Source organism: Zeugodacus cucurbitae, chromosome 2 (genome assembly GCF_028554725.1).
Source record: "Zeugodacus cucurbitae isolate PBARC_wt_2022May chromosome 2, idZeuCucr1.2, whole genome shotgun sequence".
Taxonomy (NCBI): domain Eukaryota; kingdom Metazoa; phylum Arthropoda; class Insecta; order Diptera; family Tephritidae; genus Zeugodacus; species Zeugodacus cucurbitae.
In genome coordinates, this window is record NC_071667.1 from 17,590,143 (window position 1) to 17,614,746 (window position 24,604).

Consider the following 24,604-nt stretch of genomic DNA (forward strand, 5'->3'; position numbering starts at 1 on the left):
TCTTATGCTTAAAATACAAAGGGATATTTATTGTTATTTTATTGTTTTCTAAAGCCCCGCTAGTTTCAAACCTGAATTATCTCGTGTCTTAAGATTTATTATTCATATATTTTTAAATATTCCATATATATATAATTATTGAAAATTATTATTTAAAAATGACTAGTGGTTATCAAGTGAGCGAAGAAAGTGATAACGAGCAAACAACAACAGCTGTGGCAACTGTGACAGCAACAACAAGTACTGCAGGTGCGCTTATCGGCAGTGTAGGTGCTAAAAGCAACGAAATTCCTGGGCATATTAGAAAATTTGTGTTTACCAACCAGAAGACTGAAAATTCAGGCGATACTACTACTTTATCAGAACCTTTAGAAAAAGTGGAAATTCAAATACCTGAGGTGAGCTCATGACGAAACGTAAACTTCAATTAAATCAACATACAACGCTTTATATGAAATAATGATGTAACGAACTTTACATTTATTTTAACAGCTCTTACAAAGCGGTTACTCATTCTACACTTGGCCGTGTGCTCCAGTATTGGCTTGGTTTTTGTGGGAAAGACGTCGAAATCTTGTAGGCAAGCGTGTTCTCGAATTGGGTGCAGGCACAGCACTACCTGGTATATTGGCAGCTAAATGCGGTGCACGTGTTATACTCAGCGACAGTTGTATATTGCCAAAATCATTAGCACACATACGAAAATCTTGCTTAGCTAATAATCTTGTACCCGGACAAGATATTGAAGTTATCGGCCTCAGTTGGGGTTTACTATTGAATAGTGTTTTCAATATAGGACCACTTGACTTGATAATAGGAGCCGATTGCTTTTACGATCCAAGTGTTTTCGAAGATATACTTGTAACCATTTCATTTCTACTTGAAAGAAATACAGACGCGAAATTTATTTGCACATATCAAGAGCGAAGTGCTGATTGGTCTATCGAGGCGTTGTTAAAAAAGTGGAAGTTACGTTCAGTGCCTGTCAATATCGACAACTTGGGTAAAAGTTTTGGAGTTGATCTCTTAGAATTAATGGGCAGTCACACCATACATCTGCTTGAAATCACAAAGGAACGGTGAAACAGTTGTTGCAACGTAAATTTTTATTTAAAAATCAATATTACTAAACATTAAAAATGTCTGGCATAGCACGAAATTCATACAAGCTGTTTGTTGGTAATCTACCATGGACCATTGGACAAAAAGAATTACAATCATATTTTTCCAACTTTGGTCATGTTGCAAATGCGGCTGTTGTTTTTGATAAACAGCAAGGATTCTCAAAGGGGTACGGTTTTGTATCATTTAGCAGTCGCGATGGATTTAATAGTGCTTCTAATAAAAATACACATTTCATCGAAGGACGAGTACTAAAAGTGCAGCCAGCCAACTCTTAAAAATTAAAAATCTATATTGTAAAATCTTTATCATTAACAACTGAATTTATTGGAAAAATCCTTTATTAAAAATATTTGGAAAAACTTTACAAAAACACATGAATATAAACTTTTTTTATTTTCGTATAATAATTGCATTTTTAGTAAATAACAGTTTAGTACACACCTTTATCTATATTATAGTTTAAACAAATTATTTACTAAGGTAATTTTTGTAGTTTTTGCCCACGGCATCTTTCACACTTGCATAACCTTTATCAGCCAGCAATTGTGCTAACTCTCTTTTAATGCGGCTAACAACTGGCGGTCCTTCATATATAAAGGCAGTATAGAATTGTAAATAGGAGGCACCTGCTTCCAATTTTTCGAGCGCATCCTCACCTGATGAAATGCCACCAACACCAATAATGGGAATTTTGCCGTCAGTTTGTGCATAAATTTCAGCAATTAGTTGCGTGGATTTGTTACGTATAGGTGGACCACTTAAACCACCCACCTCTTTGGCCAGCTCAATTTCTTTTAGATTATCACGGGTTATAGTAGTATTAGAAACTATTAATCCCTCAACGCGACAATTTTTCTTCTTTATAACAGCAACAATATCGTTAATATCTTGTTTAGTTATATCTGGTGAAATTTTCAAAAATATTGGTATTTTATTATTGACAGGCAAAGCGTTACGCGCCTCAATAATTGCAGTCAGCAATTGTTCCAACTCCTTTTTGTCTTGTAAATCACGTAAGCCTGGTGTATTTGGACTACTCACATTAACAACCAAATAATCAGCGATGGGACCAAAAACTTTTACGCCATTCACATAATCTGAAATCGGAGATACGGAAGTTTTATTTTTTCCCAGATTGACACCCAGTACACCGTCGAAACCACGCACTTTTCTTAGCTCATTTAAGCGCTCAAAGACCACGCGATGACCTTCACTATTAAATCCATAACGATTTATTATAGCTTCATCGTTAATTAGACGAAAAACGCGTGGTAATGGATTGCCGGGTTGCGGTTCAGGCGTTACTGAACCAATTTCCACAAAACCAAATCCTAACTTCGATAAACCTTCCACAGCTTCACCTTGCTTATCAAAGCCAGCTGCAATACCAATTGGGTTCGATATTTCTTTATTAAAAAATTTAACTGCCTGAAAATAATACTGTATATTAGTATTTAAATAAAATAATAAGTTGTGATTACAAACCAAATTGTTGGAGTCTGGTAGCTGTGATGCTGAGAACACCTTATATTTACAAGCCAGCACGGCTAATTTATGACTTGTTTCAGCCGGCAAATATCGTGATAAGGGCATTAAGGTGTTCTTGTAAAATTTTTCATTGCCTTTGTAAATGCAAAAGCCCGCGTAGAATATGGTTGCACCCGTGGTCACTATCGCCAAAGATCTAAGTTTGTTCTATAGAAAATAGGAACAAGTTTATACTTCTGTGTGAAAGGACGATGATACGATGAATTTAGCATAATTATATTTGCTACAGTAAGCCATTTTAATTGTTTGTGAATAGAATTTACCCTTCGTCGCGGCAGAACTGGTTCTCTGGCAGTCATTGCATTTAACAAATGAGATAATCTCATTTTTTAGTGTATAAAATTTTATGTAGCGGGTTTAAAAGATTTATTTAAAACAATTTAACAAAATCAGCTGATTACCATTGCAGTTTTAAATATTGGTCACCCTGTGTAAGTACCAGTGATGTTTCTTTTTTGATTACATATATCAAAATTTCATTAAATTACGCGTATTTTAAGTCAATATTTAAAATAATTTTTAAGTAGAACCCACTGGTCAGAAGAAATATTTTTTTACTTTAAATTAAAAAAACAACTTTTATAGATTAGCTGCAACAATGAATTCTAGTTTGCGTGTTTGTTACACTTAAGTATAAGTAATTTACATAAGGCAGCACCATTGTTCAATTTAAATTTTCAGTATTTGGCAACTATCTTTTACTTTCATTCATAAATTTGTTTTGGTTACACTTGCCATTTGTTATCAGGTGATATTTATGTTTTCAATATAAAATAATTCTTCTTTGGCACTATTAAAGAATAAAACATATCCTATTTTAGTTAACAAATATAGAAGAATTCAATTTTTATCACAAACAAAGTATAAAAACTCAACTGAAATGTCTTCGACCGATATAAAACTTGAGGTTTGTGTCGATTCAATTGCTTCGGCACTAGCCGCTGCTGAGGGTGGTGCTTCACGTATTGAACTATGTTCCGCGCTAAGTGAAGGTGGCCTAACGCCTACACCAGGGACGCTGAAGACACTTAAGGAACTTATAAACATACCAATTTATTGCATGCTACGACCAAGACGAGGCAATGATTTCATTTATTCGAATGACGAAATTGAATCAGTATTGTTAGACTTGGATATACTACGTTCCCACGGTGCTGATGGCTTTGTCTTTGGTGCACTCACCGAGCAGCGTTCTATCGATGTGGAAAAATGTCAACGTGTTTTGGAGCGCGCCGCCGGCATGCCACTTACATTCCATCGCGCATTCGATCTCACTAATCCACAATTAATGCATGAAAATGTAACCATAATTAAGGAGTTAGGTTTTAAACGTTTGCTCAGTAGCGGACTTCGCGCTACCGCTATCGAGGGTAGTGATAATCTAGCACAACTCATTGCTAAGCATCGTGATATAATTATAATGCCTGGTGCTGGCATTAGTGTAAGCAATTTGGATGAATTGTTAACGATTACAAAATGTGTGGAATTTCATGCTTCTGCACAGGCAGCAGCTGGCGCGAATAACAGTAATGGTGGAGTGGCAAACATGGATTGCGATGTAACAATGGGTAAGCAGGACGTGGAACCTTACGCGACGACCGACGTTAATGTGGTGCGCAGAATGGTTAGCATTGCTATGGCAGCAAAATGAAAGCCGTACAAAAAGTCACCACGAAAGCTATTTTTTAGTAAATGAAATTTTGTGTGTACATATGTATATATTCACATATAAAAAATCTATCTGTGGTGTTTTTCCTAAGACTTGACAATGCACGTAAATACTTAAACATCTTCCTATACTAAATATACCATTCCTAATTAAATACAGTACAGTTGTGAACTCTATTAACTTACTAAGAACACTCTGCTGAAATCTGTTGGGATTTTAATAAAATCCTTTTTTATATTTATTTTAGTTTTATAGTATTTATTTATATGTATATTCCCGTATTTATATGTGTACTTTTGTAATTTAGATTAAAAATTAAATGACCCTTGACTATTAATTCTACTTAAATAATGTACATCAATATGTATGTAATATTTATTGTAATATCAAGAGTAAATCAACAAAACAGTTTAATTATTATAACAGTTATATTCCAAGAACACAGCGATAGATTAACTCACATTCTGCTTTATAATTCGCAGATTTCTTTATTATGTAAAATAAACCTCTTTATCAACAATTAAATTTATGACATTTAACCATTTTTTTATAGAATTAATAAATAATTTTTTTAAACATCATCTTGAATGTGTATTTATTTTAAATTTAAAATTTTAAACAAAATTGAAGGGAGTATTTTTTTTAATTACATATGTATATTCTTATTATAGCGTTAATATCCACATATTGTCTAGGAAACGTTTAGATATATAGCAAAGATTTCCAAATTCAAGACATTAAGCAGCCAACCCACGAAAACAACAACAACAAACACCAAATCATTATGGTATTATTAAAGAACAATTTAAAAGTAAAGTCAATCACATGCAAACAATGCAGCGTTTAAAGCCTACATTTTATGTAAATTGCCAAGTTTACCCCCAACAAAAACCAACATACACTTTTTCCGTTTCCATTTCCGAACGCTTTGTTGCAATCAAATACTGTTTTATTAATTTTTTATTATTATTAAATATCATTTTATATGTATATATGCAGGTATATGTATACTATTTTAGAACAATGACGATAACTACAAATCTAACACAACGTCCCAATATCGCTTATTAAAGTACATAAGTTTTATTTGGGCGTAAGTATGTTAGTTTTTAATATTGTATTGTATTTATTATTTATATGCTAACAATTTTTTTTTATTTCTGATTAAAACAAAAACACAAAATATTTTTTGTTAAATATTCTTTTTTTACACATATGGCCAAAAAGCAACCTTTTATTTTACATTTGTAAAGAAAATACTTTTAAAAGTTAACAGAAAGTCGAAAGAAGAGCAAGAACAAATCAATAACGATTAAAAACAAACAATAATGTAGAAACATTTAGAGCTTACAAAGATTCTCTGTAATACATTTAACAACAGCAGTAATACAGGCAGCGAAGAGAGCAAAATAATTTCGAATTTTCGGTCTAACTGTTTATGCAATGCAGTGGTATAGGAAACAGCAGTTATTATATATTATAACAGTATTGCAAATTTACGGGTTTGATTTGTAGCAGCAATATTTCCAACAGTTTTCAACATTTTTTTTTTTAATATAACATTTAGATTACTAAAAGTTGTGGCAAACATATACACACATTGATTATATTGAATAAATTAGTGAGTTACCACCAAACAAGCAACACGAACTATATTTGTTGTTTTATAAGAAACGAAGTGCTTAAGTACTTGCAAATACTTTGAACTCAACACCACTGGTAAACATCCCACTATACACACGAAAATTTTAGTAGAATATAATTTTAATTGCAAAATCCCCAAAATATATTTTGTTTTTCAACCAACAAACAAATAACTTCTTGATTTTCACGCTTTTAAACAGAACGCGAAAAAATTCGTTTTCAAAACTCATCTTGCTGGTGGGCGCTGCATTTCGCACAGTGAAATTAACCACAATTCTGTTGTACACATTTGCAACATGAAGAGCATTTATTTCAGTGTTTGAAATGCGGCAATGCTGAGTTGTTTTTGCCCACCATTTAAGAACACATTAAGAGCACGAATTTTGTGCAATTCACATCTTGCATACTACAAATTTATAACAACTGCAAATTCCCGAAAATAAATTAAACTGCATCTTACTGCTCGCATGCGCCGCATACATAATACAGTGTTAACTAAAAATTCCATTTGCTTATCCATATGATGCTACTGCTGCCTGTCACTAGAAGAGGTGTATAAATGTGGTGCTCGTTGTGTTGTAATATAAAGATTTTGTTATTTCTAAACAAGCTTCTCTAGTTATATAAGTTGGTTAACATTAGGCAACAAACGATGGTTAAAGTGCATCATAACTCAATAAAAACAATTAAAGGAAATCCAAATAGAGGTAGGATACCAGTGTTAAAAAAAAAACAGTTTAGAAAATATACATTAAAAGATCGTAGAAACAAAAGCAAGTAATGAAAAGTTGAGTACTATTACAACTCTATGCTCATTACTAATTTCGCAACCGAACAAAATAATTATTGAAATTTCTAAGCGAGCATAATAATTTTTTTTGTACAGGAATGTATATAACGTGTGAGTATGTATTGATATTATACAATTTATGAATATGTTTTTTTTCATTTTGTTATTAGATAGTTTAATGCTTATTTATGTTTTTTTATTTGTATTAAGTTATACAACTCAAATTAACAAATATGTTGCATTTTTGTTTTTGTTAAACGTTCATTTACTAATTTTTTGCCGTCCTTTTCCATTTTTATTGCTGGCTTTAGTAGTTTGTATTTCAAATAAGATTTCATACATCCACATAGAAATTCGTGACGTAGATTTAATAAAGCAGCAGATGTTGTTGTGTACTTGTTATATGCACAAATAGATAATTAGCGGCAGCAAATCTTTGAATGGAATATTATTTTGAAGTGTACACGCACTTTCACAGTTTGATTTCTAAATTATATTCACAATAATTGTTAGGAGGTCATTCGGTTTGTCTTCTCTTCTTTCGATTCCAAGAAAACTCACTAGGAGTCTTTTTTATTTCAAACACTGTTTTCAAACCACTACATTACATTCTCAATTTTGTTTTCAACATTTCTTTCACCCGCTTTAAAATTTGACTCTTTTAGCTAACAATTACTTCTCAGTAAATGAATATTTTTTTTACTTTGTAAAATTAAATAATAAACTCGCATTCAACTACCTTTTCTTTCAGTGTTTCATTTCTTCTTTCTTCGTTTAACTATGTATGTAGGATTTATATGTCTGTTGGTTTTGTTTGTTGCATAGTGTTTACACTTAAAATATTTAATCGGTGAATTTACGATTAACATTACGACCGAACAAAGCGTTACGAATTTCTGGCACTAGTTGTTGCGCAATCAATTCCAATCTGGACTCAAGGGTGTTGGGCACCTGAAAATTAAAATTAAAAGTTTTAATAATTTATTCAAGAATAGTTTTAAATTTCTTATTAATAAACTATTGCTATTATTTTTGCTAAAAACATGCAAACCATAAACAATAACTTTAGAAATAAATACCTTTAGACGTCCATTGAGCGCAATCAACTCAATTCCACCGCAGGTGTCTGCCGAAAGATGGTTGTCAGTATCAATATGTACATTTACATCTTTACCAATTTGTTTTTTGTATTCCTCAACGGTGGCGGGCAGCACTTCATTTATTAGACCAACATCGGCCTGACGGCAGCGTAGGGTGACACTCGGCTCCATGGCCTGGTACAGCGCTTGCAAAATAAGTTTCTGCAAGACCTCTTTGTATTCGCTGGGATTATTGGTGACTTCACCAAGGCGACGACGTGCTTCATCTAACACATTGCGTACATGATCTTCACGCACTTTCAATACCTAGAGGATAACAATTACATATGTATTTAAAATTGCCTCTATTTCATATTATTTCAATTAATATAAAATCAACCTTCAAACGAGCTTGATTCAGCATATTCGATGATTGAATCTTCTTCTGCAGTTCAACTTGTTTCTCCTTCTTTTCATAGTATTCCATGATCTTAAGGCGTTGTTGCTGCACAAGACGTCCTTTTTCGATATTGAATTCTTCCTCGGCTTTAGCATCAATTTCTTCAGCTTTTTCATTGGCTTCTTGCTCAATGAAAGCCATCATATGCTTGATCTATATTGAAACAAGTACACATAGACACATTATTGGTACTTCGATTATGACATATCGACAAACTAACTATTATCATATAAGCTTTAACCATCAACACACACCTTTTAAATCACATGATTCTCGTTGTTAAAAGCCTAAAAATATAAGAGCGCAAAACATTGCGGTTCCATAAACACCTCACATTTACTAGCACTATTTTCTAAGATTTGGTTAGGTAGTAATACAATATCTACAATCCCAGTTTGAAGTAGCTTCGGAGATAGATCTTATTAATGTAGCGTCTTATTTATAAATATGTGATAACACATTTCCACCCCCCTTGTCAATCCAATAAGATTTTATCCGATTTTTATTTTCACATTCACAGCCATTATTGGACCCACAATTGCTTTCCCCACTCTATATTACTTCTTCAAATTATTAGCATTTGACAATTTAGTAAAATGAGATAACTGCCTCTCATATGCATTTAAGCATGCACTCAACACCAGTTGTCTCTTTCACACTCATATCACAACCTTCGGTTGGTCACATGACTAGCACCATTGATATTACAGCTTACAATATCCCAATTGGATGTGAAAAACCTTAATTTTTTAAAAACCATTTATTAAAATTATATCCAATTTTTGGAAACCGATAGAAATCATTAGTAAACGTCGAGAGCACACATAATTTGTATTTACAATTTGTCATACACTGTCTGTCGTATTCACATGACACACATCCCATGACATGATGGCTGCCAAATTTGCTATCTTTCAATTTACTACAGCCACATTAGATATTTCTTTCAATTGCTCTAAATTCATATTGGATAATCTATTTTAATTCGTTATAGAGTTTCAAACAATTTAGCAACTTTTTGGAATTTAACTCACCTGTTTTTGTACATCTGCGTCGCTGAGTGCCATCTTTGCAAATTTTCTTTTTTTCGTTCACAGAATAATTTTCAGATTCCGCCGATGGAATTCAGTTTTCACAATCTTACGATTCCTGTAAATTCAAGTATGTATACACTGCTTTAGTTCCTTAGTTCAATAATCAAATTTTACAATTCTCAAATAAATCATTAACATGAAATTAGCAGAACTGAAGAATTAAATATATGAAAAATAATTTTACTTGCAAAAAAAGCAGGAGTAGGTAGAAATGTGTGCGTGTGCGCTACTCCAAGTCGGTCCGTCGTGTAAAATATTTCGACTGGCTCCAATCTTTTTCGATCATATGATTGGGGAAATTTCCCAATTCGAAATAAAATCCCTCATATTAAACTGTCAAATTTATGCAGGGTTGTATTGGTTTCGGAACTCGTATATTGAGAAAAAGGTTACTATTCGGTTTTTCATATGAATTATAAAATTTTTATGCATACCCGTTTTTTTTTTACTTTGTAAAACCATAAGGAAATCGGAATCAACAATTTATACTATTTGACCATAATAAGTTGATAACTAACGTTATTAAACAATTTAAATGGGTTTCAAATTAAAATCTAACTCCAATCGGATTTTATTGGATTCTTATTGATTTTACTTGTCTGACCGAAATTCAAAAATGCATATTTTATATAATCAAGACATACTTTTCAGATACAAGGCAATTGTTTTTTAAAAATTATAGTTTTTTTTTTTAAATTGAAATGAACTTAAGATAATTTATATATTTTTTTACCAAATTGAATTACAATATTTTTAAAATTAAACATTTTGTATTATCCAGAATACGACTCTGCGTTACTTCAGCCTTGATGTTTATTCAGCATTAATTCAGCTACTAGTTCGTCAACTCGTTCGTGGTGTTCGTGTCGCCATTGTCGTTTCGCAGAGTGTTAGAAAATTGTGTGAAAAATTGAAATCAATTTTTTGTGAACAAAAAAGTGTAAAAGTGCAAGTGCAAAGAAGGTAGAAAGTGCATTTTGCGCGAAATTTGCAATTGTAAATTTAATGTTTCTCGCTCGAAAATCGTGAAGAATAAGAAAAAGGACTAAAAATCTGTCGTGAACAGGCTATTCAAAGCGCCAATAGGAAAGAGGAAAAATTATCATCGTTTCGTCTTTCTAAGGCACCGTAAGAGTGCAGGCAAAGTATTTCTTTTAATAAAAACCCAACACTCCAACATAATATTGGGCAAAATAATATCAAATCCCATGAGCCAACGTCGTCTTTGTATCGGCAAATAAACCGATACCAGCTGTATTTTCATAAATCCAATTCAGTCCATATTCGCTGTAAAGTCCATACAAAATAAAAAAAAAAACAATTGTGATTGGTCGCTGTTTAACAATCTTCGTATGCTACCGTAAGCTGAGCAATCTTCACTTGCTACAAACATACGTCTTAACATTTTCAAATTTTATAAGCAGGCAAGAATTGCTTTACCAATAGTTGTTGGAAGGAACTATCAACATTAACATTATTTTGGTTTTTAGTTTTCAACTGTTCTCCTTCAACTTAAAGCCAGAAGAAGAACTTAAAACGCTGTCTACGACACTGCCATAACATAATATAATCGGACACAGTATAGCAAAAGAAGCGACGTTTTGGCGTGCGCTCGAATTCCTGTGGAAAACAGGTCACTTGGAATGTTAAATGCGGTGAACGCAACAATTACAGTGTGTCGATCGTGTGGAAAAAAGCAGCAGAGAACAGAGGGGAAAGGGGAATACCTAGGTGAGTTCAGAAACACAGTGAATATGTTAATAATATCAAAAAATAAAAGGAAAATATAAAGGGCTGAAACGAAAAGATTAAAATTAATCAAGAGAGTAAAAATAGCGGGAAACTTTCTTCAAAAAAATTTCCAATTTGTGCAGAGAAAAGATGTCAAATTGGCAAATACCAATAACGGTTCTTTAAAATAGTGTTGTCCTTTTGTTAGATTGTTTTATATAGATAAACATATGACTTCAATTTTACATAGATAAATTGCAATAAACATTATCTGCTTTTTTGAAAAATAATATCCTAAAATATGTTGAATATGTAAATATAGTTATACAGTTGCAATATTTAACAAAAAGTTGGTGCTAAGATTAATCAGACACATACAAAAATATGTTTACATTCTGTCAATAGAAAGCAAAATCATTTTGCACATTTACAAATACACAGACGCCTTCGATAACAGCGAAGTTCCCCTATAGACAAAATTCATAGCCAGGATTAATAAAAGTTGAAAATACAGGCTGCTACTATGTGCAGTATATACAAAAAGTATATACTAAATTCAGTTGACTGACTCGATTCTCAATTTGTCTTTGTGGTTAACATGTTTTATTAACATATGTGTATGTGCATGTATTAGTGTTTTTGTTGTTAAGAATTTTGTTTGCTACTTCTCCAATACAGTGGTTTGCTGCAATTTGTAGTCAATCTTCGCTTATCGCTGGTTTGTTTGCTGACTTTGTGTTCCGTCAGAATATCTTTCGCATATATACATATATTATACAACATAAGAAAAGAGGCCAATATAGGAATTATATATTATGTAAATCTGTCTTGTTTTTTTTTTAACATAAATTTTTTAATGATACGTATTCGATTCCGCAGTGGGATATTTACGCATGCGCAAACATTGTTCTGGGTATTTTTTAAGTAAAATTTTTGACATTCAAATGATGTACAAATATAAAAATTTAGCAATACATTTGCTAAATATTTTTTTTTAAATAATTTCAAATCAACTAATTTTCATTACTTTTTTTATTATTTATATATTACAGATCATGGCGAATTTAAATTTTCAGCAACCCCCGAGAAGTTTAGCAAACACCTCAATGACGGGGCGAACTACAGGTGGATTTGGTGGTAGTTCACTATCTGGTCATGTAACACCAACGTCTGGCATGTTTCCAACGGGTAAGAATTCCACAAAATTAGTGAAGTATATTAGTTATATTGCTTTTGGAGATATTTGTATGTATTTATTTTCAATTTTAATAAAGTATTGACAAACAAATCTTATATGAAATTTCTTTAGGCGGTGCAAATTACGGACAAACGCAACAACCTCAACTCTCACCGAATCGCAATGCACAATTGTCTGTGGGCGGTCCGGCGTTATCGAGAGGTGGTCGTGCGAGTATCTTTGGTCAACAAACGTTCGAACGACGAACTATGCAGGCGTTAGGTGGCGGCCCTATGGTAAGTTTTAACAAACACTCGGCATAAAATATCTGTTCGTATAATTTTTGTATTAATATAAATTTATATTTCTACAGTCGAATATGGGCAGCTTTATGCAATCGGGACGTGGTGGCTACGGTACTGGAGGTGGTGGAAGTGGTTTTCCCACGGTTTTTGGTGGCAGTGGAGATACGGCAACGCCCGCGCTGCTCGATCCAACGGAATTTCCATCGTTGACGAATGTGCGTGGCCAGAACGATCAATCACTGCCTCAGACGAATCCCCTCCAGCCACCGGGAAGCAAACCTTATGGTAATTTCTTTACCTCTTGTGAGTTCTTCAACGATATCCTTACAAATATTTTTTTCTTTATTATCATTAATTATTTTAAGTATAACAAGTTTGCTCTATGTGTATTATGCGCTCGTGTAAATAATGCTCACATACATACATATGTAGGTGCAAGTAGTAAACTAATAGTGACTATTTGAATATGAGCATACTACAAAAAGAGTAAAATGTTTTTTATTAAGAATATTCAAAGCAAAACTAAACTTTTTTATAAAAAATAAAAATAATGAAGTCAAACAATTGGTTTTTGTCAAATTTTATCAATATTAAATTAAATTAGAAATGCAATATTGTTTACGCGTTTATAGAAAACTGGTTATAAACATGAAAGCGATACATTTCAGTATTTTTGCTTTTATTAGTCGTAACATTTGTATGTATGTAATTATTTATAAACATACGCATTCATAAATTTATTTTAATACGTGGAGCAATCTTTTTATTATTATCATTCAGGTGGAGGTGCCGGGATAATATTAGTTGTGTTAAAAATACATTTTCAAAAAAAATATATTTTAACAGCGCATGCGCACATCTCTGTTGCTTCATTTACTTTTTGGTACATACATAGCTACTCCATCTTGTTTTACAATTTAATTGTGTTCATAATAATAGCGGCATTAAGTTAATTTGTAATCATATTTAATTAAATAATTAATATTGTCTATTAAATACTTATTTAAGTAGCAAAACATTTTTTGAAATTGAATTTGAATTTTACTGAGAACATTGTTATTTTTTGTATTACTGTCTCTCTGATTTACATTTACACAAAGGCAGTTTATAGTGAATTTATACAATTATTAAGCTCCCTTAGCTCTTCAAAGCTCGTACGAGTATATAACTTAATCTTAAATATCGCAATAATTGTATGCACCTATTATTATGAACACAATAATCGAAAACAAAATTGTATACTCTCGTATTAATTACTTTTCTTTTGTACTACTCAATGTTTCTTTATATACTTTATATACTGGTGCGTGTTTGAAATTTCTAATCAAACATTAAACTCATAAACATACATATATGCTCTATGTGTAGAGGAGTTCCTGTGTGCGCAACAAACACATTGTGGTTGTGGTTGTAGTTGTGGTGTAGCCAAATTCAGGACGTATATGTAACTGGAAAACATTTGAACATTTTCGTAAATAATAACCATACACACGTAGCAATAATTAAACAAAATGTCATGTAAAGAGAAAAAAGAAAAGAAAACAACCAAGTAATTAATTGATTAGACACATTTCTTATATATATTATATCTATACCTACATATATATATATACATATAATAAATAGTCAATGTAATTTGTTGGCCACGCTTTCTTCATAATGGGGTTATCCGTTTCTATTTTCTTGTTCTCGTTTTCGTTTTCGTCCTGACTTACGCCGTTGCCGTGCATTATAACAAACACTCGAAACGCTTACGTCGTTCTACGCCTTTAATATCAAACTTTCAAACAAAACACATAAATATATAATATACCTACATATGTACGGGTTATGTACGTATAGTCGGCATGGTGAAACAACCAACGTCGGAACAATCGGAATTCACCATGTCCAATGAAGATTTCCCTGCGTTACCGGGCACTCAAATCTCCGACGGTACAACGAATTCGGGCATCACGGAGAACAATTTGGACGGTGCGGAGAAGACGATGAACTCAATTGTAGGCGGCAGTGGGTTAGGTGCCGTTGGCAGTGGCGTTGGCGTTAGCGGTAGTAGTGGTGGCGGCAGTAGTGGTAGAGGCATCGACCATCAACACGATAATTCCAGCAATGATAAACTTGTGAAAAGCGGAGTGCAAACTTCACCTGATGGTAATTTTTTTTATAAGCGTGTCTCTCTCTTACCTTTCGCTCATACATTTTGATTTTCGTTTTCAAATACTTTTCTTGTTTCGTTTTGTGTAAAAGAATAACAACGCACTCGCGCACACATTTTGTTGAAAAGTTCTAAAAAGAAATTAGGAACTGTGGAAATGGGAATTAAAAGTTTAATGCATTTATTGTTTATTCATAGTCTACTATGTATAAGTAATCATCATATTTCGATATCAAAGTAGACTAATATTTCGTGTTTAAAAATTTGATAAAACCAATATATTTATATATAAGCCAGGATTATTTGTTGATAACTAATCCGCAAAACCTATTTTGTGTGTGTTTTTATAGCAATTGAATAAATATAATATATATTTAATTCATAAGGCAAGAAACGTATTAGTTATTGTTATGGATATAATGCTAAAAGCTCTTACCAGACAACCCATGCCTGCTGGCCTCTGACTTCTTACAATAGAAAACTGTTTTAACGGTTGAAAAATCATTTTTAAATACAATAAAGTGTAAGACAACTTTATATAAACTTACGCACTAATTTAGTGCTAAAAATATTTTTTTTTTTTTGTTATTTTCCAAAATGCGAATACATTATTTTTTTTATTTATTAGTTTATGTATATTGTGTGCGATTCACAAAAATGTTTGATCAATAATTTATTCAAAAAGTGATATTTGTTAGTTCAAGAAAAGTTTCACTTCACATGCACACAATCCGCTTCATTTCATTCAATGTTCAATTTAGTTCTTCAGCTAAAATGTTAAAAGTTAATTCACATGACTTTGTTTTTGTTGCAATAAATTGCTTCATCATTATTGCATATAGTGTTATAATTTTATTCCCATCTCTACAGTACCCAAGCACATACTTACAAACATTAACGTAACTAAAATATCAATTGTGTTTATATACAATACTAATATTGCATTTTCTCCATATTTAGGCAAGGTCACAAACATCCCAGCGAGTATGGTGAATAACCAATTTGGCATGGTGGGTCTGCTTACATTCATACGGGCGGCGGAGTCGGATCCAAATTTAGTGACGTTAGCGTTAGGAAATGATCTTACCGGCCTCGGTCTGAATTTAAATTCACAGGAAAGCTTACATCCTACCTTCGCTGGACCGTTTGCGGATCACCCCTGCAGGTTTGTTCAAAATTTCAGCGTAACAAGTTTCAACTATTAATAATGTTTATATTTTTAAATAAATAAATAGAGTACAAGACGTTGAATGCAACGTGCCAACCGAATATCTGATCAATTATGCGATAAAGGATAAACTGTCCGCACCGTTACTGAATAAGCTGCAAGAAGATCTGCTCTTTTTCTTGTTCTATACGAATATCGGCGACATTTGGCAAATGATGGCCGCAGCGGAACTGTAAGTGTATTATTTAAAAAAAATGCTAGAATATAACTGATTTCAATATATCGCTTTAATGTTCCCTCACTCATACCCCGTTCAATTCAAGCATACATTTGTTTAATCCATTACCGCCTTCTGTCCCCATACGAGGACACCTCTTCGATATTATTTTTTGGTGTTTAAGATATCTGTATCAGAAGTCGGTAATGGGTTGAAGTGGCAAACTATTCTTTTACACTTATTTATTAAATTAAATATTTTTTCATACACAGTTATGGTCGCGATTGGAGATTTCACATAGAAGAAAAAATATGGATTACTCGAATTCCTGGTAATAATCAAGGAAAATTTTACTACTTCGATGCGCAAAGTTGGAAACGCATGTCCAAAGATTTCCAAATCGACGCCGATAAATTAGATAAATGTCCCAATATATCTGCGTTAGTGAACATGAATGGACAGTCTGTATAATATTAATAAAATATACAAAAAAAAAACACGAAAAAAATCTAAAAAAAAAATCTTTTTTTGAAAATAAGGTAAAAATCATGATGAAAAATAAAAGAAAATATTAAGAACTTTGAGTTAATCTTGTGTACTACTATTACTTATTTTTTACTTTTGCAAGGCTAACACATATGGTAGAGCAATATGTTTTTATAAGGAAATCGAAAAAATTAAAAAAAAAATAAATCAGATCTGATGACCAACATGTGGTGCTATTGCACTGCGAAGTTAGCAATGAAACAGTGAAATTTACAATTATTCTCTACATATACAGTATTTAACTTTATATAGAAGTCATTGAAGTTGTGTAGGGAAGAAATCAGAAATAATTTAAATGTGCATTTCATATTGTGGGTTTTCACTACACAAATTTAGAACTTTTTACTTAACGTTATGCAAACTTAAATAATATTTTAAATCATTTAAATTTTAAATGTTTTTATGCAAACCATAAATATTTTAATTTTTATGTCAAAATTTTCTTATTATTTATTTTTTATTATTAATTAATAAAATATTTATACCCTTTATAATTTTAACAAGCTAATTTATTTATACGTCCTTTATTAATGTAAAAATAAATATTAATATTGTATACACACCTTAATATTGTGTTTTGCAACTATCTGCTACTCATTCCTAGATGGCGCTGCAAATAACCACTGTCTACGAATGTCAAATAATTTTTCATTAATTACAAAGCGCCGGCGCGATTAGTGCAAATTTCAGTTAAACATTTAATTTGTTTAAATATTTATATGTTTTAATTTTTATACTATGCGCAAAACTTCAAGTGTTTAAGAATCTAGGCAAGAATGAGTATCTTTCAAGGCACAGAAAGCATACAGGTAAACACAAGTCTTGATCGCGCAGCAGAGGAGGAGGCTTTGGCAGATCAAAGACGCCGCGAAGAAGAGGTTTGTATGAAATACAAATAAGAAATTTTCTCTCGGTACTTATTATATATATGATCAATTACATTTAGTTGGGAAATTTATTACAAAATGCTTTTGATGATTTGGAGGAAGATGAAACCACAGTCGATTCAACGTCAAACTTTCATTCGCATATGAATGATGAACATACAACGCACGCAAAACAAGTACATCCACAGGCGCAAAACAATAATATACATGCATTGCATTTACCACCAGCTGCATTTGATGCAGAGATACATCAATTAAATATGTTACTTGAATCGCGCACACGCGAGTCGGAACATTTCAAACAGTTGGCCAGTGAGGAACAAAAGAAACGCGATGAGCTGCAAAAGCGTTTATGTATAACTGAAGCAGAGTTGGATCGCGCATTGGCGAATAAGAACAGTACACATGAATTACTTGTGGAGTGCAAAGAGAAGTGTTCCAATTTAGAAAATAGTATTAGTAAATTACGTAGTGAAAAGAAATCGCTTGAAAGTGAACATAACATTGTGCTGGGCAAATTGGAAACAACACAAATGCTTTTGGCTGATGTGCAGCAAAAATATGATATGGTAGAGCGGGATTTGGGCAAAAATAGTCAGCGCAATGCGGAATTGCAAAGAAAACAAATGGAAGAACGACATCGCGCCGAATTGGATGTTATGCAACAGCAAATGGAGCAATTGGTTGGTAAGTTGGATAAAAAAACAAGCGAAATGGAAAGTTTACATGCGCGGTATCAAGCTTTGCAAAGCAGTCACGAAAACATGTTGCTGGAGAAGTCTGGCAAAATCAATGACCTGAATCATGCATTAGCTGAAGCGCAAAGAACATGCGAAGAATTTAGAGCGCGGCAGGATTATCAACAGGTGTGTTCACGTGACATCTACAGTAATATTGTTATTAATATAAATTCTAATGCTTTTAGGAAAATATGCGCTTGCAAAAGTTCATAGCTAGTCTGCAGGAACAAATTAAAACGATGGAGAAAACCATAAATTCTTTAACTGAGCGTTTGGAGCACACTACAGCTGAGCTGGATGTGATGGATAGTGTGCTGCATCAACATAATCAAGAGGATACACCTGGCCGTCTGAGCCAAACTCATGGCAAAGTGGTGGGTAGCACGCCTTTAACTACCAACGATCGTTTGGGTAACCTTAAAGATGAACTCTATCGTGCACTTTCCAATATAAAAGGCAAGCGTGATGAGATACGTCGTCTACAGCAAAATCTTGATGATAAAACTGCTGAAATACGTATGTTGCGCGAAGAAGAAAATAAAGCGTTAGTACAAATTTCCACACTTAAAGAGGCAAATTTGCGACTTGAGAATCGCCTAAAGCTGCTTGAACAAGAAAATGAAGAGTTGTGCAATAAAGCGGCAAACAGACATAATACTACCAAGAACAGTGCTGACATTGAAGCACTGCAACAGCAAATGAAGGCCGAAAAGCAGGCACTACAGGAACAATGCGCACGTTTTGAAGCGGAGTGTAAAAGTCATGAGCAGGAGCGTAAAAAATTAGATGTGCAATTACGTAACGTTGAAGTTGATTTGGAGGAACTGAAACAGGAGCATGAAAGCATGAAAGTTAACTATGAGCAAATAATGAAAGAGAACCAGAATTTGCGCAGTCGCACAACAGCGGATAACATGCGGCTTGAATTGGAAAAACATAAATTCCTGCTGAAGGATGCGCAGGCCGAATGTGATCGCCTAAAGAATCTCTACATTGAGATATCTAACGCAAAAGAAGCGATGGGTTATGAGATTGAAAAACTACGTCACACAGATAGCATTAAAGAATTGCAAGAACAACGCGAGAAGATAGCCAATCTGCAGCGGGCGCTGCAATTAGCCGAAGTAAAGTCATCCGAACTGACGAAAATACTTGAGACTGAGAAAATGTGCCACGAACGCGATGTGAAAACGCTGAAGGATCGTTGGGAGCAAGAGAAGACTACGAATAACAAAGCAACCAAGGCAGATAGTTCAAACAATTGTAGCAAATGCATCGATTATATGTCAGAAATAACGAAGGTAAGCGTACTTTACAATGAAAAATATCGACATTTTCTAATGTTCCTTTTTTTAGTTCGAAATACAAAACCTTAAGCTAAGTAACGTCAATTCTATTAATAAAAAAGAAATAGACGATCTTACGCAACAATTGCAAGATGCGAAAACTAGCATAGCCGAACTCAACGAAAAATTGAAGCTCTGCGAACAACAAGAGCAACTCATACGTGAACTCAAAAATAAGGCTGCACGATTCGAGGAGTATATCAAAAGTCATAGCAGTGCATCGGAACCTAATAGTGCAACTCCGTCTCCACAGAAATATAAATCCAACGTTGAAAATACTAATAACAAACAAGAATGTAATCGTCTTCCCGTCACCGAAGTGAAACAAATTGAATCGCGCATACGTGATGAAATGGCAAAACTTTTTGCCGGCGAAATAAAACGCTTCCAAATAAAACTGCATCAAACCGAAGAAAAAAATATTTGTTTACAACGCGAATACCAAATTGTGAGTAATGATCTGCAACAGCGCACCACCGAAGTGGAGCTGCTGAAGCAAGCCATACTCGCAGAGCGTGAACACATGGAAGATATACTGAAGCAGAAGGATACTGAGGCGCATGAGATGATTGAAAAGCAAACCGCAATTTTGCATAAATGTCGCGATGAACTGTTGGCCAAAAATCAGCGTGTCACACAATTGTCTAAGGAGCTAGAAGAAAGACAGGTACAAATCGAAGCTGAACGCCAGTCTATGAAGGCTGTGATGGCGCAATGGGAGGACCAACGCAAGCATGTGGATGATATTGAATCGGAGTGGAAGGATAAAGTACAATCGTTGGAACGGGCACATGAAAAAGCTTTAGCGGCGTGGCAAAAGAAATACAATTCAGCTAAGCATACAGCGGCGAATTATAAGGTAATTATGTGTGAAATAAACGCTGCAAAAGTACTTTAAAAAAAGAGCTAAGTTCGGGTGTAGCCGAACATTTTATAGTCTCTCAATTTATTTTTATATTTTTATTAAGATACACACAATTTGACCCATATATTTGGCATAAAGTACAATAGAAAAACGAAAATTCCTCATAATATATAGTATATAGGCTGAGGAAATTCCTGAATCGACTTCACTCATTTTCACCACCAATATACACCATCTCCAAGGATATACGCTCACTTAATTTGGCTAAAATTTTTCACATATTAACCGACTTATAAGGTATAAATATTTTGAAAAACTCGTAATTAGGTGAATGGGAGCTAGTGGTGACCCGAATTTCACCACTTTTGGTACAGAGACAAACTATTAGAAGAAAAAGATTCTCTCTGAATTACATGAAAATGTCTGAGAGATTTACCGATATTTTCGGTAAAAACTTACCCTTAGGCTCGGAGTTCTTCATGTTCGATATCCGGGGCATTGAAAAGTTTTAGTCCGATTTCGACAATTTTTCCACAAGTGATGTTACAGCTCAAATACAGTATTTGTGTAAAGTTTTATTCCGCCATTGGTTCCTAATGTATGTACAATAATGTGAAGGAATCAAATGGAGTTCAAAATTGCATAATATAGGAATTAACGTTTGCCCATATTCCGTCCGTGTGAAAAGGGTATTAAGAGAATATTATATACCGAATTTCATTTAAAACGGTCAAGTAGTTTCAGATATATGGTTTACCCAAAAGTGGGCGACGCCACTCCCATTTTCCATTTTTTTTTTAATTTGAGTTCAATTTTCTTCTGCAATTTCTTCTGTAAAGTTAACGTACATTTAGTAATTTTCAACATAAACTTTGTATGGGAGGTGGGCGTGGTTATTAATCGATTTCATCTATTTTATGGTGTATAATGGGGTATGTAAGGAAAGTGACCGCAGAAAGATTAGTATATTTCGTATATTTATATAGCGGTTTGCGAGATATATACAAAAAAACTATTTGGGGGCGGGGCCACGCCCACTTCTGACTTTATGACTTATGAACAACCGTTATGTGAACAAAACTATAATACTCTCTTAGCAATTTTTTTACGAGAGATAATAAATATATTTGTCACAATGTCAGAAAACCTAAAAATAATATTAAATCCAACTTGTTGTTTTGAGAGTTTAACCTACACTTGGATCGTAGATGCAAATCCAATGGCAATATCTATAACATAAATATGATTCTCTCCACAGCGCTATGCGGAGGACAAAGAGGCGCACATGTTAAGCGAATACGAACGCCTTAAAACAGAGTATAATGCATCACTGACCAAGATTGAAATACGCATGAAAGAAGCATTGGAAAAAAAGAATCGTGAGGTAATATGAATAATATGAACAATTAAAGGTAGAAATCAAAATACTTAAATATTATTTTTATTTTTGTTTTTAAAGATGAAAGACGCTACTGCTGCAATTGAGAAGCGGCATGAATTAGGCTATGACAAAGAAAACAGAAAGAGGAATGAAAAGAATTGACAACGATACGTATAGCATACATATACATATATCGTATGTTAATAAGTATTTTTTATTGTTTATGAATCAACCAGTTTGTTTGTTTTAGATTTAAAATATAATAATGACCGCAATTTGTTTAGTTTGCACTATTTTATGTAAATGAAGTGTTTAGCTGAGTATGTAAATAATGACCGACGTTAATTAAATTTGCAAAAGCAAAAGACACGACATTAAAGCTGCATTAATATAAAATAAGTATGTAACGTTGACAGAAAGTGGTAAGTAAGTATCAATTTCTTAATTAATTATAATTATTTATTATAGTTTTTTGACTTTTCACTCGAAAATGTGTCCCAACATGCTTGCAATTTTTGAAAACTATTATCGATTTCTGATTTTGTAATACCCAAACCGGCAGCCATTGTTAAGTAAGGTATTTGCGTCGCTGCAGAATGTGAGCCCCAACCTGCAAAAGAAACGTAAAAAAAATTAATAATGGCAAAAAATAATATAAACATCCATAATGTTTTGTTTACTAACATTCAAAGTGATGCCCTTCAACCTTCCGGTGATCACCGACAGCCACAACACGTGCACCCGAAATACCGCGTGTGTACAACATTGAACCGAACTTAGTTAGTTCCATGTCAGTGTCTTGCAACTGACTTAAACTCATAGCCAGCGATATTGGATTGGCTTTTGCTTCCAACAATATTTCTCCATGATTTTCGGCGAATTCTTGCATACGCATGCGCAAATATTCAAAATTTTCTTTGCGCTCTTTGACTAAATTCAAATAACCATTGCGACCCAGCGACAAAAGCGTCATGAAGACGTCAAGCGTTTGTGCCGATGAAGCGCGTCCGGGATATGCTTTAGCAACATTGCGCACTAATTGTTCATCGAAGCCCGCTATGATGGCGCCACCAACGGGTACCATGAGATTTTTATCTGTACTCTGCACAAATAAGTCAACGCGTCCCACACGCTGTGCTTGTTCGAGTTGATGTGTGAGATAGGTACTTTGTAAGCCATAAGCATTATTGACGAGATGAGGCAACGCGTGTTGTGCCGCCAATTTCGCCACACCAATGATATCATCTGAATTTCGTGGTGCAAAACAGCTAGTTGTTGTACAAAAACAAAGTATATTTTCTTCATTAAGTTCTTCTATTTTTTGCGCTAGCCCTTGCAAATTTGTAGTTAAACTACCGTTATCATTTAGTTGGGGTTCGACAATTATTGGTGTGAGTCCAGCTGTAATTATACTTTTGAAGCAGGATTTCTGATCGATACGTGACCATAAAACATATTTAGCTGCCGGCTTCTGTTGCCGCAAAGTAAGTAGACATAAGAGCAGGGACATGCCTGTCGCAAGAGGGGCTAAAAAACAGCTGCGACAACTGCGCACACCCATCTCGTGGATTAGATCTAGCAATACTGAATTTGTTAGATTAGCCATAAGTGTGGAACCAGCCGCTTTCGGTTGTGCCTCCAACAAATCACCCGAACGGCCAATGCCATGACCGAAATTATAATGACGTCGTGCAACAAGCGCTAAAAATAGTAATTTTTAAATATAGTACATAATTTGCACATGCATTACTTACAACAAGCTATGCGTGCTTCGCGTTCACCAACTCCTGCTTTTTTGGGAAAGTTGTTGCTGTCGAGCAGTGACAGCTGCTGCACCAGTTCTTCGATAAGTGTATCACTCCAACCATTAATTGGTAGTTTACGCTGTTAGTTACAAACATTTACTATGATTATCTTGTTTATTATCTAATTAGTTACCTTTTCCAACAGCTCGCGCTTTTCTGTTTCTCTACTTTTCTGTGCATCTTGTGCTAGTTTCAGATAATTTTTAGGCACTACCTTTTCACTGATGTTTATTTTTTGGAAATCCATTGGAACTTATTTTTAATATCACTGGTTGCAACCATTAATCATAAGAATATTGTAATCACACTATTATCTTCTTAATTATTTTATGGAGCTAATTGTATTTTTTATTCGAAGTAAATTCATTTGTTTACATTTGAACAGCTGATTGTGTCGCTTCAAGAGTGACCAGAATAAGAGATTCGTTAAGAAAACAGTTTCAGTGAATGAGAAATTATCCAGACGAGCCCATTAAGTTAAATGCACATTTTAGAAGTTAATCAACAGTAAATATTTTTAGTGGATATGTATATGCTATCGACCAATTACTTTGATATTAATTCTTATGTGACCTTATTGTTTTTAGTTCTGCTTTCGTACCACGATTGGTGAATACACTAGAACAACAAGCGTTTCTCACCACACTTAGGAATACCATGCAATCTAATAAGAATCGGGCGCAGTCTGATCAGCGGTTTTTCTAGTCATATTCCGGTACACCTACTTCTTGTAGATTATTTCAAGGTACCACAATGCAAATAAAATACTGTGGAACTTCTCTAACTCGTATCACCACTTCGAGTTAGAGAGACTTCGAGCTATAAAAATTTTAAGTAAAACATAATTTTTTCAAAAAGCTTTAAAATATAGA

At 33.6% G+C, this 24,604-nt stretch overlaps 8 protein-coding genes across 9 annotated transcripts; 5 read left to right on the forward strand and 3 right to left on the reverse strand.

The window, feature by feature from the left end:
• Positions 1-43: 43 nt before the first annotated feature.
• On the forward strand, positions 44-1,083 carry LOC105218255 (histone-arginine methyltransferase METTL23). The gene is made up of 2 exons (XM_011193704.3): positions 44-398; positions 493-1,083. Exons 1-2 carry the CDS (start codon positions 159-161, stop codon positions 1,081-1,083), a joined length of 831 nt encoding a protein of 276 aa, XP_011192006.2. The 5' UTR covers positions 44-158.
• A 56-nt stretch (positions 1,084-1,139) lies between these two features.
• On the forward strand, positions 1,140-1,497 carry LOC114804695 (SRA stem-loop-interacting RNA-binding protein, mitochondrial). The gene has a single exon (XM_029044094.2). The coding sequence runs from the start codon at positions 1,140-1,142 to the stop codon at positions 1,398-1,400; it is 261 nt and encodes an 86-aa protein (XP_028899927.1). The 3' UTR covers positions 1,401-1,497.
• Dhod (dihydroorotate dehydrogenase (quinone), mitochondrial) lies at positions 1,445-3,142 on the reverse strand. The gene is made up of 3 exons (XM_011193705.3): positions 2,937-3,142; positions 2,611-2,820; positions 1,445-2,553 (listed from the first exon to the last, which is right to left on the reverse strand). Exons 1-3 carry the CDS (start codon positions 2,997-2,999, stop codon positions 1,594-1,596), a joined length of 1,233 nt encoding a protein of 410 aa, XP_011192007.1. The 5' UTR covers positions 3,000-3,142; the 3' UTR covers positions 1,445-1,593.
• A 129-nt stretch (positions 3,143-3,271) lies between these two features.
• On the forward strand, positions 3,272-4,923 carry LOC105218258 (copper homeostasis protein cutC homolog). The gene is made up of 2 exons (XM_011193706.3): positions 3,272-3,421; positions 3,495-4,923. Exon 2 carries the CDS (start codon positions 3,554-3,556, stop codon positions 4,322-4,324), a length of 771 nt encoding a protein of 256 aa, XP_011192008.2. The 5' UTR covers positions 3,272-3,421; positions 3,495-3,553; the 3' UTR covers positions 4,325-4,923.
• Positions 4,924-6,533: 1,610 nt separating this feature from the next.
• Positions 6,534-9,749, reverse strand: LOC105218259 (V-type proton ATPase subunit E). Its single transcript, XM_011193707.3, has 5 exons — positions 9,594-9,749; positions 9,350-9,464; positions 8,256-8,468; positions 7,856-8,182; positions 6,534-7,727 (listed from the first exon to the last, which is right to left on the reverse strand). The coding sequence occupies exons 2-5, from the start codon at positions 9,380-9,382 to the stop codon at positions 7,620-7,622; spliced, it is 681 nt and encodes a 226-aa protein (XP_011192009.1). The 5' UTR covers positions 9,383-9,464; positions 9,594-9,749; the 3' UTR covers positions 6,534-7,619.
• Positions 9,750-10,216: 467 nt separating this feature from the next.
• Rga (regulator of gene activity) lies at positions 10,217-16,746 on the forward strand. Of its 2 annotated transcripts, none has more exons than XM_029044092.2 (9): positions 10,217-10,769; positions 10,834-11,140; positions 12,193-12,328; positions 12,450-12,613; positions 12,691-12,907; positions 14,465-14,773; positions 15,738-15,942; positions 16,013-16,177; positions 16,435-16,746. In XM_029044092.2, exons 3-9 carry the CDS (start codon positions 12,196-12,198, stop codon positions 16,631-16,633), a joined length of 1,392 nt encoding a protein of 463 aa, XP_028899925.1. In that variant the 5' UTR covers positions 10,217-10,769; positions 10,834-11,140; positions 12,193-12,195; the 3' UTR covers positions 16,634-16,746. The 2 variants fall into 2 exon arrangements, with proteins under 2 accessions (XP_028899925.1, XP_011192012.1); XM_011193710.3 differs by having other exon boundaries at positions 10,220-10,769; positions 12,691-12,925.
• A 571-nt stretch (positions 16,747-17,317) lies between these two features.
• On the forward strand, positions 17,318-22,122 carry LOC105218263 (uncharacterized). Its single transcript, XM_011193714.3, has 6 exons — positions 17,318-17,586; positions 17,655-18,461; positions 18,521-19,636; positions 19,692-20,540; positions 21,805-21,930; positions 22,006-22,122. Exons 1-6 carry the CDS (start codon positions 17,485-17,487, stop codon positions 22,087-22,089), a joined length of 3,084 nt encoding a protein of 1,027 aa, XP_011192016.1. The 5' UTR covers positions 17,318-17,484; the 3' UTR covers positions 22,090-22,122.
• A 148-nt stretch (positions 22,123-22,270) lies between these two features.
• LOC105218262 (O-phosphoseryl-tRNA(Sec) selenium transferase) lies at positions 22,271-24,154 on the reverse strand. Its single transcript, XM_011193713.3, has 4 exons — positions 23,866-24,154; positions 23,682-23,811; positions 22,612-23,628; positions 22,271-22,537 (listed from the first exon to the last, which is right to left on the reverse strand). Exons 1-4 carry the CDS (start codon positions 23,977-23,979, stop codon positions 22,383-22,385), a joined length of 1,416 nt encoding a protein of 471 aa, XP_011192015.1. The 5' UTR covers positions 23,980-24,154; the 3' UTR covers positions 22,271-22,382.
• Positions 24,155-24,604: the final 450 nt, after the last annotated feature.